General features: G+C 41.9%; 1 protein-coding gene across 1 annotated transcript; it reads left to right on the plus strand.

Annotated features, from left to right (window-relative positions):
* The first annotated feature begins 3,904 nt into the window (after positions 1-3,904).
* Positions 3,905-6,617, plus strand: LOC120451867 (nose resistant to fluoxetine protein 6). The gene is made up of 9 exons (XM_039635871.2): positions 3,905-4,218; positions 4,275-4,638; positions 4,696-4,769; positions 4,827-5,026; positions 5,086-5,198; positions 5,254-5,470; positions 5,524-5,696; positions 5,769-6,252; positions 6,314-6,617. Exons 1-9 carry the CDS (start codon positions 3,933-3,935, stop codon positions 6,608-6,610), a joined length of 2,208 nt encoding a protein of 735 aa, XP_039491805.1. The 5' UTR covers positions 3,905-3,932; the 3' UTR covers positions 6,611-6,617.
* Positions 6,618-14,446: the final 7,829 nt, after the last annotated feature.

A 14,446-nucleotide genomic window follows, 5' to 3' on the forward strand; every position in this document is an offset into this window, starting at 1 on the left:
TTTCACTATCTGTGTAACGGGTATCAGATAGTCGGGGAACTCGACTATAGCGTTCTCTCTTGTTTTTTTTTTATTCGAGCAAGTACACCTTTAATAGCGCTAATAAAATAAGTCGCTTTCATAAAAATAATTATCGGCTATTGAACAACTTCAACGCTTGTTGCATTCACTGTTGATTGCCCATACAAAACGCGGATTTTCCTATTCTAAGCGTTCAATAAAAAGTACTCACTTCCTTCGTTCAACTGCTCTGCTAAATTGGCATTCTGCATTTTAAGTGACTGCACAGCGTGCTAAGCATAATGAATGCATTTGGGGGACTTTTTGGTGGACGGAAATAAAAAGGATTCACACGAGAACTGGACCACAACCCCACTCTGGATTAAAATCAGTTTTTAAGTGATTCACTGCCGAAGTGTTATGTCATTCGTCTGCTGCTGATAAAGGGACCGTAATTAACCGACTATCAAAAGATAATTGATTTCCATAAAAGCAAGCCAAAAAGAAGGTGTGTCCAAGCCCATTTAAATTAACCCGCTGCTCTCCCATTTGCATCTGCGTTCGTTTGTATCTGGTAGATGCAAAGATTCATATCTGAGCCGTGCTCACTTCGCACCCGAGTCACGTTTCCAGACCGAAACGTCAGCGGCCGTGAGGAGGCATCTTTGGAACCGGCTAGTAGTCGGCTGACCTGAGTTGATTCGACCGATCTCGCGCATCCGGACTTCCCCAAAAAGAAAGTGTGACGCATCCGCGATGTCAGTTGACCGATTCTACGAATCGCATTGCTTGTCGGCAACAATGTTCTCATTTGTTTTTGTCGATTTGCGCGTTTTTTGCTTTTTAAGGCACACTTGTGACGCAGTATTGCACAGCAAAAAATCCGAGAAACCCGATTGCTTTTGAGTGTTTGTTTGCATATGAAGAATTAATTTGGTCCGCAAATTACGAACGGCTAACCGATTAAAAAGTAGCAACAAAAATGTATAAAAACGTGGATAATTATAGTATCATTAGCATTGATAACTCCTTTACTTACTCACCGATCAAGGCCCAATGTCCTAAATATTTACACTAGAGCTCCATCAAACTTAGCTATTTATGAATAGTCCGTTTTTTTAAAAAAGTGACTACTAGTCACTAAAATCTGCCTGCTTCATCTCAACTCAGCTTACTGAAGAAGAAATTTTACATACTTATACGTACAACAGGTATAACAATATATTACATTTAAAATTGAACTTTCTTTCTGTGCACATTTACGGAGGCAGTCGAACTTGATTTCGCCACGACAAGTATTTCCCTAAACAACTCGACGCGAGACAATTTACTGTTAAGAACAGCCGGCGGCTATCGAATCGAACAATTCGACGGCTTTCGCATTTGGCTGATCGATTCTTTTGATGTTGTTGTGATCCGCGACTGTGACTTGGCCTTTTCAGATTAGGTCCGCTATGTTACGCATACGTCGCGTTGGACATGACAACGACGCTTTTTGTCAACAGGCGTATCAAACGTATGAAATCATAACCATCTTAATCGCAAACGTGTGGAGTACCTTGCGATTACTTGCAAAGAATCTGGTCCTGCACTTACGGAAGTGTGGAGCACTTCTATCAGCTGGACAGCTGGTCCAATTCTAATTGAATTATGCGGCCGATTAAACTATCATTAGAGCTGCAGGCCGAAACCACTTGATCCAGCCATATATTCGTATCACCGGATAGTGATCTTAATGGATAGGCGTGGTGGCGGAGACGGGCCACTAGTCATGTTAGATGCTAGTTTGCAAATGTCGCAAAATGTAAATAAGGCGATTGTAAAAAATAATCAAGTTTATTTATGAGCTCAAAAACACCTGAAAATTTTAAAGCCCAGCAATATTTTCAAGATTATTACCTGCGTCATAGCCCATTTTAATTGGTATTTGTTAAGCAAGTGAAGCTAACAGCATCCAAAAAAGGCTTTTTAAATTGAATTAGAAATAGATTAGTCAAATGAAATCGGTTATATACTCACAATGCAGCTTGCGAGGTTCAATTCAATGACTTTTACAGCTTCTTTATATATATATTTATATAAATAAAATAAAATAAAATAAGCTAAAAATATCTTAATGGTAAAATATATCTAGCTGCGCATAAGCGAAAAGCGTTATAAATTTCGTATTTAGCAATTAAACCAGTTATTCGTAGAGTAATAGGGCATACTAAATTCGGTGAAAGGTAGGTGACAGGCTGGTGACAGAAAGCGCTTCCTAGTGATAAAACATATATTTATATTCTTGACCAGAATCTCTAAACGAGAGGATTCCCGACTTGATCGATAGAACTTGGGGCATCAAATTGTAAAAAAAAACATCTATATAGTGCTTAACTTTCTAACGATTACAGTCCCCGAGATCTGAATGTTCTTAAAAACAAAAAGACGGACGGACATGGCCAGATCGACTCGGCTAGTTATAAAAAAATAACAAAGATAACAAGATGATAGTCAAGAATATTCACAGTTAAGTATATACATACTTAATAGAAACATCTGTTACATAATTATTAATCTACGAGTAACGGGTATAAAAATGTGTTAAATATGAATTATGAGATTAATTACACTACCATTAAAGATGAATGCCTGAATGACCTGACCATATATTTATGGTGACAAGTTGCAGCCACACCAGCTGATCACTATACAAGTCTATCAAGTTTTACTCAAAACCCGACTTATGTTAATTAACTAATTGGAAAGATTGGATTATTAAGATACACTCGCTATCAACTTTCCGGGCTGATTGCATCTACTTAATCAAAAAGTTATAAAAAGCACCTGAGAACCGATTCAACAGGCTAAGGCGTGTTTGAATTACCAGACATCGGTAGATAAGAAAGTGATTTACAATACTTCCATCGCTGTTACTTGGAAGGCAAAGGTATATTAGATTCCTTAAAAAGTATGCACCAGGCAATAGAAGCGTTTCCGGCCACCTAATAATAATAATGATGATAATAATTAACAAACCTTTGCTGCGTCTATGTCTCTGAAATCTGCACGCCTGAGACTTCATACAGGTGTACAGATCGACTCGGCTATTGATCTTAATCAGGAATATGAATATATTTACTTTATATAGTATGGTCGGAAACGCTTCCTTCTACTTGTTACGTACTTTTCAACGATTATAGTATACCCATTACGAGTAACGGGTATAAATATTTTATAGATGTGACGTGTTAGACATCGGCCTGCCTGGAAATCGCTAATAAAAAAGTCGTTCATTGGTGGATAGATATGGACAAAGTCTTAGTACTTAAGTATCTTTGGCCTGGTCAGTGCCTAATGGAATTTTTTGGCCCGGAACTAAACCAAACTTTTCGAACTGATCTCACCTACTTAATCAAAAAGCAATAAATGTCACCTTAAAATCTAGCGACCAATCTAGCGTGTTTAAATTACCGGGCAATGCTTGATAAGAAAGTGGGTTGCAGTGTTTTTTTATGTCAGGCAATGGTTGATTTTCAAATCTGATTTACCAAGGACAAGGACAAGGCCGTGAAACCACTCAGTACCCCATATCACAATATGTATCTAATATTACTGGTACATATAATATTCGTATTATAATCTTTAATTATAAATGTGCGTTTGGAATGCTAAGTTTACTGTTTATTTTAAATGTATGCAGATCGATAAGATAATCGCACTTCGACCCCCATAATATGCAAAAACAAAAAATTATAAAATACCTGATTATAATTGAAGCCATTTCCGATGTTGCACAGTCATGTCCAAGTACAAAAATCGGCTAATCAAAAGTGTCCATATATTACTAATCCTTATCGCAGACGCAGACGCAGACCAGCACCAGACATCGCTTATAAAAAGGGTTGCTTTGGTCCGAATGCGAATTATTCGGTAGTTGAACGTCTACAGAGATGGCGAAAGTCTCAGTAGTAATACTTATTTTTGGCCTGGCTGTAACCAGAGCCCTCGACTTCGGTCCGGAACTGAATCAAGGCATCGAACTAGATGCACAGGACTACCAGCGCCTGAACAAAGTTCGTCACTTGTCAGAGCAGTTTTTCAGTCACTACAAAAATGTAACTTTGGACGACCTGGTGCCCCAAGGACGACTTCCCACAGTCTCTGATCTACAGTGCTACGCGGACTTTGCTCAGCTGACCGCTGGACTGACCACTGGCAGCCTGTGGGCCTACAGAAGTAAGTGAGAGACAATGTGCTGCTGTGAACAGAGTTATTAAGGACTTTCCGCTCAGTGATTGACTCCTGGGGATCCATACCCTCTGGCATCCTGAAGGGTCATCTCAAGGACCTGGGTCACTACGACGAGTGCATTGACATCGAACAGTCCATGGCGTCGGGCTCGACTCTGTTGGGAAAGTACTGCCTGGCCAGTCTGCCTCTGCAACAGCTGCTGGGAAACGCTGGCAGGATAATGAATGTCCAGACGGCGGTTTGTTTTCCCTCCTCCTGCTCGGCCACCAATATGGACACGCTTCTGCGACGAGTCCTGAAACAACTGGTTGGCTTGGAACTAAATGCAAATCAGAATTTGGTCAGCGAAAACTCCTGCAAGACTTCCGAGCGTGAGGCCTACGATGGAGGGACCATTGCCGCAATGTAAGTTTAATATTAACTTTGTCTTACTTATTATTAAGCTGCAATCCCAATTTACAGCGTTATTCTATCCGTGTTCGGAGGCGCAGTGCTTCTTTCCACACTTTACGACTACTTTGTGTGTGAGGATCAAAGTAAATAGACCTTATTTTAAGGCACAATCAGTTGGTAACTTTTTAACATACTTGTAGAAAAACTGCCTGCTATTATGAAGGTGTTCTCTGCACGTGCAAACTCACGATCACTTTTTCGCATCACCACCAAACCCAACCCCAACGTGATTGAGTGTCTGCATGGATTGCGTGGAATGTCCTTGATCTGGGTGTGCTTCGGTCACGACTACATTATTGGCATCACATCTCCCAACATCAATCTCTACGAAGTGTACACTGTGGGTAGCGAGAAAGGCTTTTTAACGCGATTCGATTGCTTACATTAATCATTCCTCAGTGGGCTAAGACACCTTTTACGGACGTAATTAAGGAGGGCGTCTTTGCTGTGGATTCATTTTTCTTCATTAGCGGACTGCTGGTTGCGATGGTGGCCTTGCGTTCCATGGAAAAGTAAGTCGCCTTTCTCACCTATCCCCGTCCTTTCCACAGTCTATCATATTTATAGGGCCAAGGGAAAGCTGAATATTCCACTGATGTACCTCCATCGCTATCTTCGCCTGACGCCCATCGTGGCAATATCAATACTGCTCTACTGGAAGATACTGCCCTATTTGGGGGACGGTCCGCTGTATGGCAATTGGAACTTTGATAGCTACGATAGGTGTGAAGGTAACTGGTATTGGACCCTGCTCTACATTCAGAACTACGCCACCGATTCCGAGGTATGTCTGCATTTGCTTTATACGCGCACTATGATAACTTTTCTTTCTATCAGTGTCTGGCTCACACGTGGTACTTGGCCATCGATATGCAACTGTATATCATTGCGCCCATCCTGCTGATTGTTGTGTACAAGTGGGGTAAAAAAGGCGCATCAGCTGTTCTGCTCCTTTTGTTGGGACTTGCTGCCTACTTATTTAGCATTATAGTGATCAATAATTACTCTTTGTAAGTATTCGCGATTAGCTTAGGCTATGTGCAGTATAACCAATTTCTCCTACATTTACTACAAAATATTAGGGTTGGCGGTGGAGGTGGTGGCGGACCAGATGATTATTCCGAGGACCTCGAACACTATACCCACAATCGGGCTTCCGGATGGCTGGTTGGCTTCTTGTTCGGTTACTTCCTGCACACGATCCGTGGAAAGACGATCAAGCTAAGTCGACCTGCTGTCTGGGTAGGCTGGATCACATGTCTGGCCCTACTATTTACCTGCATTTTCGCGATGTATCCTTATGGCATTGGCAAGACCAACACGCTTTCCTCCGTTAGTGAAGCCTTCTACGTGTCGCTCTCCCGGATCGCCTGGCCCTTGGGTCTGAGTTGGGTGGTCTTTGCCTGCGTGCAAGGATATGGCGGATTGGCCAACTCCTTCCTCACATCGCCATTGTGGCAGCCTCTGTCGAAGCTTTCTTTCTGCGTCTATATGGGACATTTGTTGATCCAAAACCTTAATGGTGGGCGCACGAGAGTTAACACCTACTTCTCCAACTACGATATTGTAAGTTTTATCTGGCTATGCCTTAAAGTTATCAGCTGCAGTGGTTCTTTTTTCTTAACAGATGCTGCGCTTCTGGCAAGACTTTGGGTTTTCGGTCCTCCTCGCTTATGTCATGTACATTTTGATCGAAGCCCCCTGCGGCGGACTGGAGAGTCTGATCCTGCCGAACCGAAGACCAGCTCCCCAGCCAAAAGTGCAGGCTCCTGAGACATCTCCAAAGAACATCCCATCACCTGTCGACCCAGAGAAGCAGGCTCCAGAATCGAGTGCAGCCGCAAGTGACGGCGCAGTGGCATCAGCTCCTCCACTGGACAGCAAGACTCAACTGCAGGCTATCGAAGGAAACGAAACTTCTTAGGAATATCTAACGGATAGAAACTAATATAGAAGATTATTTATATTTACATGTACTCGTAGTATTAAAAATACAATGAAAAATATTTTTTCAATTAAAAAGCTTGTTTTGTTTACTGGCCATCAAAAGGAGCCTGACCTCAACTGTGGTGTTATAAAATATTATTAATGCCTAAGATCATTTGCCTAAAGTTTGGGGATCGGTGTGAATTGATCTACCTAGTCTATCTAATGATCTACCTTCGATATATTAACCTGTTTCCCGCAGATAATATCCTAATTTGAACTCCAGAAAATAGATATTAGCTATTGTTGTACCCAATCCATAAAAGGAACCAAAGGAACTGCCAATTTTCCTGCAAACACGCATTAAGAGCATGAAGACGCCTTGTCAGTTGATCAGAACGTGACTCACGAAGCCTCGGCGCGTTTGAGTGGGTTTTAACTGAACTTAAATGATAGCTATTTATACTAATAAATTGCGATTAGCAATTTTCACTTGAATTAATAAAGACGAAGAGGTTAGCCAAAGTGCTCGGTTATCGACAGCCAGAGTTAAAAGGCCTCTTGCATATCTGATTGAATTTTAAAAACTGAAGTATGAAGTGTCTGGGGTTCGGGAAATCCAGGCAAGCAATTTTATTTTGATTGCTCATTTGGTTGCTTATTGCCCTGATAAAAGCCAGTCGATCATTTCGCCTATTAATGTTGAGTCGGCTCAACAGCAGAAAGAAGGAGATTCCGTTTATTGTTTTCGTAAAACGACAGACCATTCAAAGTGTTCAAAGTAACACTTTTTTTGTCAGATTAACATTAACAAGCACGTGCGGAAGGTCATAAACAGACAAATCAACACTTTCAAGCCTTAAAATTATTAGTTTATCTCAATCAACTAGTTTGGTACACTTTATATGTGCGTGTTGATTTAAAAATGATCAGTGACTCAGCATTTAAGACGATTAGTTCAAATTCGAAGACGCTTTTACTCACATAAGAAACTAAATTATTTACCAATTTGTTTATAGACTTCTACTTTAGGTCGAAGAAATAAAACATAAGTGTATCGCTTTAACATGATAAGACTAGTGATTTATTGTTGGTAAATAGCTGCGATTATTTGTGGTACTTAAAACCACTTACTATTAAAAAAGTTGTTCTGTAAGTCCTAAATTATGGTAGCACCTTAATTGAGAGCTTTGTAAGCGCTTTTAATTAGCGATAGTGTGTAAAAAGGGATTAGGAAAGGTATGGATAACGTTACTCTCTGCAGCGTAGACAAGTTTGTTGTACATACAGATAGTAGTTGCAACATATACATATCTTTTTTCAAACATGTCCTAATACCATTTGCTTCTTTTACCTTCAGAAAATATGTTTTATAGCTTCACAAATTTCGGAATGTAATTATGTATGTACATATGTATTTATGTATGTATACTGTGCATGCCCAATTCAAGTTGGACACTGTCTGACTTTTGATTTGAGTTGGCCTGTTGCGATGAGATTGATGGGTAGTACCCATTGGGTACCATCTTTCTAAGGGCAAACGTTAATCCAATTTGTCCCGTCAACGTATGATCACCGATCTAGAATCCTGATTGCCAACAATCTGCTACTCGCTCGCTTCTCCACTCGTTGGATCCTTGGTGCTTGCCCTACCGATAGTTATCAACCAACGGTGCACGTTATCGATAAATTTGGCTAACGGCGCGTTATAATTTCACATACATAGTTAGTGGTGTGCTACAATGGAAATCGTACAGCTTTATTTCGCTTGTTTATTACTTCATAAAATTATGGCTCTAATCTATACTAATATATATATTTAAATTATTTGTAAAGCTACTGTATATTTTAAGGCATTCTTTCGCAACTTATGCACTTATAATACCTCGTAACTTAGGTAAAATTATCCAGGAAAGGCGCATTTATTATTAATTGTAAGGTTCATACATATATAAAATAGTAGTCTAACCAGCACCACCCTGTGTTGCTTGTGATCGCACGCCGGCACTTCATTCAGGTTGCGTCATAGACCTCGGTAGTGATTACCCCGTGGATCTACACACTCCCCCGATCCAAACAATGTCCAATCACCAGGGCGCTTTGGTGCTCCATTCACTAAAGCCCAGTAGAGTGCTTTTCGCGCCAAAATGACAAATTGGCGGAGGGAAAGCCGGGCGGAAAAGCTCTCGGCTAGCTTGAGATGGGAGATGTGAGCTTTTCCGATTCCAGCCAAGAGCTTTTGGCAGTTGTTTTGGCCATGCCGGCAAACACAGCGTATGAAAATTGTTTGCTAGAAAACCGCGCTGTTAGTCTTTTGGAAAACCTGACGTCGAGCGGTTGGCCGGATCATTTGCCCTTTTGCGCGGCGAAAGAAAGTTTCGGATTCGAAATTTTGGAAAAATAGAATTCACGCGTCTGGGGAGACAGGTGCATCTCGGCATATACATATATACATACATATAATATATTATCGTCTTTGTGGGTGATGCCTCTGGTTCTCCAAGCGAGCGGACTGCACTTTTCTGCTGCCATTAATGTCAGCACCGATGTCAGCTGGCTGCGGTTGTCGGCGGCGTCGTGTTAATGCTTTTAATTACATGCAAAACATAAAAAAGTATTTCGTTAAGTGTTGCCGTGAAGTTTGACATCGGAAATTAATGCACTTGCCACCGCCGGCATTTCGCGGGGGCCGACGCACCAGTTCCACAATCCCCGATCTACATTCAATGTAGATCTTGAGTTTCCGCCAGTGGTAAGTTTTTCCACCTGTGGTGTGTCAACAAAGTGATGGTGTTTATGATGATGATATTGAATGAAAGTCATATGCTCTGGATAATTTGAAAAGTTAATTGGGCCAATATGCAATGCTGATAACCGGTTATCTGCCTCAAATATCGGGTGAAAAGGCCGTGCCCCTAAGGAAGATTTCTTCTTCCCAAAACAGATGTTTTGAGTATTTGTTTTACTTTTGCACCTTCTCTCGAATTATGAGAGTTAGAATCTTTAGAATCCCACCTCTGCGTTAATATAGACTGCCACATTAACTTTTTGATCGAATAAATGGAAAGCAACGATTTGCCGGCATTTGCATACGCGTTTCCATGGTTCTGTACGTTTTTCTCAATAGCCCCGACTATGCGTTGAACCGTGGCTCAAGCATCGTTATTAATAGTGTTTATTTTGCCGATAATATTGATTTCAAAACATAAACATTGACAAATTATGCCACTATTGACCGTACGCAACCGCCAAGTCATGTTCGTCCTCAACTTGCTCATCGCTTTGGTTTCGACGATCAAGATCGTGAAAATTTCGAGTGGGCTCTTGAAACCGCACTCGAAAAATGTGGCGAACTGAGCTTCTTGAATTTCTCACCCCGAACTCCCCGCGCAGCGACCTTGAGCCCCACTCGAAAGCCCCAGCGATGTCGCAGAATTTTTGAACTCACGTAGGAGCCTCACGTTCCCATCCTCGTCGAGTGCTGCTGGTCCAGAAATAGGCGAATAAGTTGTATAAATATGGGGTTTTATTTGCTTAAGAAAACATTTCCAACACCCCATTGATACCAGCACCCGCCCAACGCGCACCCATCGGCGGCTCATTAAATAAATGCAACATCTGTTGGCGCGTTTTTGGCCTTTTGTTTACCATTCGCATTGCCGCGCAACTTAATGCCAAACATATTTAATACGCACCAGGTCGACTTAGCCCGGCTCAGTGGAGCTTGTTTATAAATTTCGCCCCATCGAAAAGCCATGCGTGGGCGTGGCACAGCCCCAGAAGTAGCAACCAAATCCGACCCATTATATCGCTCACAGCCCAGCGAACTTGGGGCAAATCGTATAAAAGAGAGAGCGAGCGGCATAAGAAATATGAAAATTTATTGCGTATACGCCAGCGAGGCCGGCATATCTTTTGAGAATTTTCCGGCTGCATCATAAGTTGATTGGGCTTTGCTATTTTGGTCAACGGGCAGACGCAAAGACGGACAGACCCATCATCTCGAGGCCCAGTTCCAAATCAAATGTCTTTATTTATGCGAGTATGAATTGTGATTTATGCGCCCGTCTTTCGTGTTGCGATTTTCTATCTGGTCGGCTGCCTTTTTCTTTGCCTAATTACGTACTGCTGGAAGTGAGAAAAGCCAAAGAAATCAGAGTAGGAAAACAAGCGAAAAGGAAAAGTATGCGGTCAAACACGTCCACGTCGGAGCTGTCCACTAAAAAGCCTGAAGATGAGGGGAAAATTAAGTAAGTCGCTTGTCCATTTGATTTGCCAGACGCGTGTGTGGCGCCTTTCAATTTTTTGACTTCGGTTTGAATTTCTGTTTTCTTTATTTTGCCTTGTATTTTTTTTTTGGAGCAATCGCGATCGCGTTTGCAATCGCAGGGACGCCGTCTGAATAAGAAATGCCCGCCGTTTTGGACGCACACGGACTGACTCACTAACTCACTAGCTCAGCCATAATAAACAGCAGCCACGCCATTCTCGGCGTGAATTTCTTTCTTTTTAAAATTTAACTCAACTGTCACCCGCAATGCAAATAAAAGGTGGGTCTCCACCCATCAAAAAGGGGGTGGTGTTTCGATGGGCTGGGCGGCATTTCCAGTGCAGCGTTTGCTTAACCCAAATCAACACTATTGATGATTTATCAGTCTATATAGTTTTGGTGCCCGCCCCGTATTTATTTTGCTAAAAATTTTTACTTTTACTTTCGGTGTGCGCTAATTCTTTTTTTTGGTCGAATTCTCGATTGAACTTTGGCTAGTGTGTTTCTTTATGTTTGGAAAAACAAACAAGCAGCACTGCCAAAATGAGCTCAGCAATTAAGTTTAACGATTATGAATTGTTGAAAGGGCACGTGCAGAGTTGGGGTTCTAGCGGGGATGTAAGTAATTCAGTAATTCACTAATGCGTGTTTAATTTACTGTCAACGCACTCACTATTACTGCACGGAAAAAAATTATGTACTCCCAGATGGGCTAAAAAATAGACTGAGAAAATATTCAAGTAGCATCCGTATAAAGAATTTCGAATTGCTTAAATTTGTAATACTCAGAGATTTATTGATTATTGCTATTAATTTAAAGTAAATTAATTGCAAGAAAATGTATTAATATTTCAGTTCAATTAGGGAGGTTTGGAATTAAAGCTGCTCGTTTTCATGGGAGTTGCTTATTGATTTATAAATGAATTCTTCCTCACAGTCATTATAAGCGAATCCTGCACGTGGCGCTGAGGATTCGACGGCTGTTAATTATCCTGCTTGTTGTCACAGATTTGGGCGTAATTCGATTAATCCGTAACACTTCCCTTGCGACTCCCAAAGTCAAGCGTAATTACCAATGCCCGGGAAACAAAGCCATAGCCACAATAACAAATAATTGTTTCATCATTATCGACGAGAAAAAACTTCTCGAGGGGAAAATCTCCCACACACTTTCCACATTTTGCCATTCTAGCCCAACTGCCTGTTTACTTTTCAGCCTCTTGAGTGCTGACTAAGAACCATGGCTATCACTTTTGGCCTTTGGCGGGGAAGTCTGAGTAATTCATTAGACGTATATTGTGCCGGGGCATTTGCATAATTATGCAATCAGTTTTGGCACACTTACACATTAGGCGCAGACTACTGATAAACAAGGCGCTCCTGGGCCCAAGAGATACACTTCGCAGACGGGGACTAGACCCAATTTGATTAGCACGCGAATACGGGGCGAAGGCCACCACCTCCTTCGGAGTTCCCCGTAGTGCTCCGCTCCGTACGTGGCCTCTTAATCATTGCTTGTGGGAACCTTTGTTTTCCTGCCCTCGGAGCTTCGCGGCTTAATTAGAAGCCAAAAGTTTGCCACTCGGCAAGGTCATTTCCCGGCTTTTTGCATTCAGTTCTTTTTGTTTTTTTTTACTTTACCGCACGGCGGCACATGTCTCGCCTTTTGGACTGGTGTTTATGATAGGTCTTATTGGCCATTTGTATGCCTGCGGGGTCATGACTCCGAGATCAGCCAACAAATGGGTTATTAAGTCTGTGCGCCCTCCAGATAAATGATACCGGGAAGCGCTGAATGGGAAAAGTTTGTATGGTACGCAGTGAAATGATGGAGCGAAGTTGACATCCGACCAGCTTTTCCGGCACCATTGTCAACCCGTTCCACGTCCTTTGCCCCCTGAGAAATGACGGCAATCGTGGAGCGAGCCCCAATCGTTTAGAACACCTCATTTGTCATGCAAAGTGCGGCCATATGGCCACTCGGAAATATGCTCCCTCATTAAGTTCTATTTATATGCAGCCACGCTTAACTAAACAATTAGCACCGCCTTCACTCGGGAAGTCACTCCTTTATTTTTGCCTAATGGCACATGTTGCCAGTCAATTGGCCAATTAAACGCAATTGTTTTGGTTGTTCTGTGATCACTACCTGATTTCCACATACACCTGCACCCGAAAGCACACGCATATTTATAGTCGTTTGCTTCGTGTATATTGATTTGGATTTGGGCAATTAAAGCGATGAGGCATCTGCGTTTACGTCTATCAAAAATCAATCGAAGCACTACTAAGAGCAACAGAAAAGCGAAGAAACAACAGTAGCTGGTGAAAACCCAAAGGCAAGCCTCTTTGAATAAACTGCCAGACCATTTTTCACGCCATTCCTGCGCATATAAATTTATGCATGCTTATTTTCCAAGAACCGTTTAGATTATAACCCGCTTCGCCCGCGCGCTCCAGGAATTCCCAGTGCGTCCTAATCCCAATCCCTGACAAATGAGCCACACGCCGAGTAACAACTTTCTTCGTCATTACTCTCGAATTGTTTCTGGGCGCATCAAAATTGAAAAACTGGCAATCCTGGTGAGCTGAGGATGGGGTGAACCGATGAAACGATTCCCTCCCCAGAAACGCCGACCACTTGTTCCGCAGTTTGGTGCGATTTCCGGATTCATCGAGTCCGGATTGGATCGAGTCCCCTTCACATTTATTTTTGAGCAGCTCAGTTGCTCAGATGCTCAGCAGCAGATGCCGCTGCTCTGGTTGTTCTGGATTGTATTTTTGGCTCTTCTCGGACAGTTTCATTTGCAATTCTAATTGCCTGCAGAGTCGCCTTAATTGAAAGCCAAATAAAAACCGGTCGAAAAGATTCGGGACTCTCTTACATCATGCACTTATAGGAGGAAGTGTAGGCAGTGAGCTTCACTTTACGAGATTATTGCAATGTTCCTAATTCCATAAATAAACAAGTAAACTCTATTAACTTTATTTTGTATCGTTGTGATTTGTTTTTTGATTGTTGCTGCTCGATCTGCAGTTCATAATTATTATTTTGTAAATTATATGTATCGCCTTTATCGCAATAACATGTTATTCCAGTTTTCTCATTGATAAATAAAAGCGGAAGTGAATAACCGCATATGGTTATTTGTTTGTCCGCTCACTGGGAGTCGATTGTTTTGATGCAATCATTCCTGGACAACCGTCGATTTATTTGGCCAGAACTGGGGTCCCAACCCATTAAGGATCGGCGTATTTCATCAGCCATAATCGTTAAGTTTAGGCTGTAAAGGCGCGGGAACGGAGTCATTCCCGCTGAGAGCTGGAACTCAGTCCTCACACTTTCGCACTTTTGTCGATGGCTCGCGAATTCTAAATTTAGTGGCCTGGCCAGCTGGCATCGGCCTTCTTGGGTGATTGCGACCGCCCCCGAATTTCATCATGCAATCTGCAGTGAAGACGACACTCCGGATAGATCCAGACGACTGACAGGGCGTTTAATTTACTGATAAATATTTTTATTCCACAATAAATACATTTTTCATTACGCACTTGGCAAACTCG

The sequence above is a fragment of the Drosophila santomea genome, chromosome 3R (assembly GCF_016746245.2).
Source record: "Drosophila santomea strain STO CAGO 1482 chromosome 3R, Prin_Dsan_1.1, whole genome shotgun sequence".
Taxonomy (NCBI): Eukaryota; Metazoa; Arthropoda; class Insecta; order Diptera; family Drosophilidae; genus Drosophila; species Drosophila santomea.

Coding starts and splice junctions, on each gene's coding strand:
- LOC120451867 (XM_039635871.2), top strand. CDS start 3,933: ATGGCGAAAGTCTCAGTAGTAATACTTATTTTTGGCCTGGCTGTAACC. Junction 4,639..4,695: donor GGAGGGACCATTGCCGCAAT/GTAAGTTTAATA, acceptor CCCAATTTACAG/CGTTATTCTATCCGTGTTCG. Junction 5,199..5,253: donor GCCTTGCGTTCCATGGAAAA/GTAAGTCGCCTT, acceptor TCATATTTATAG/GGCCAAGGGAAAGCTGAATA.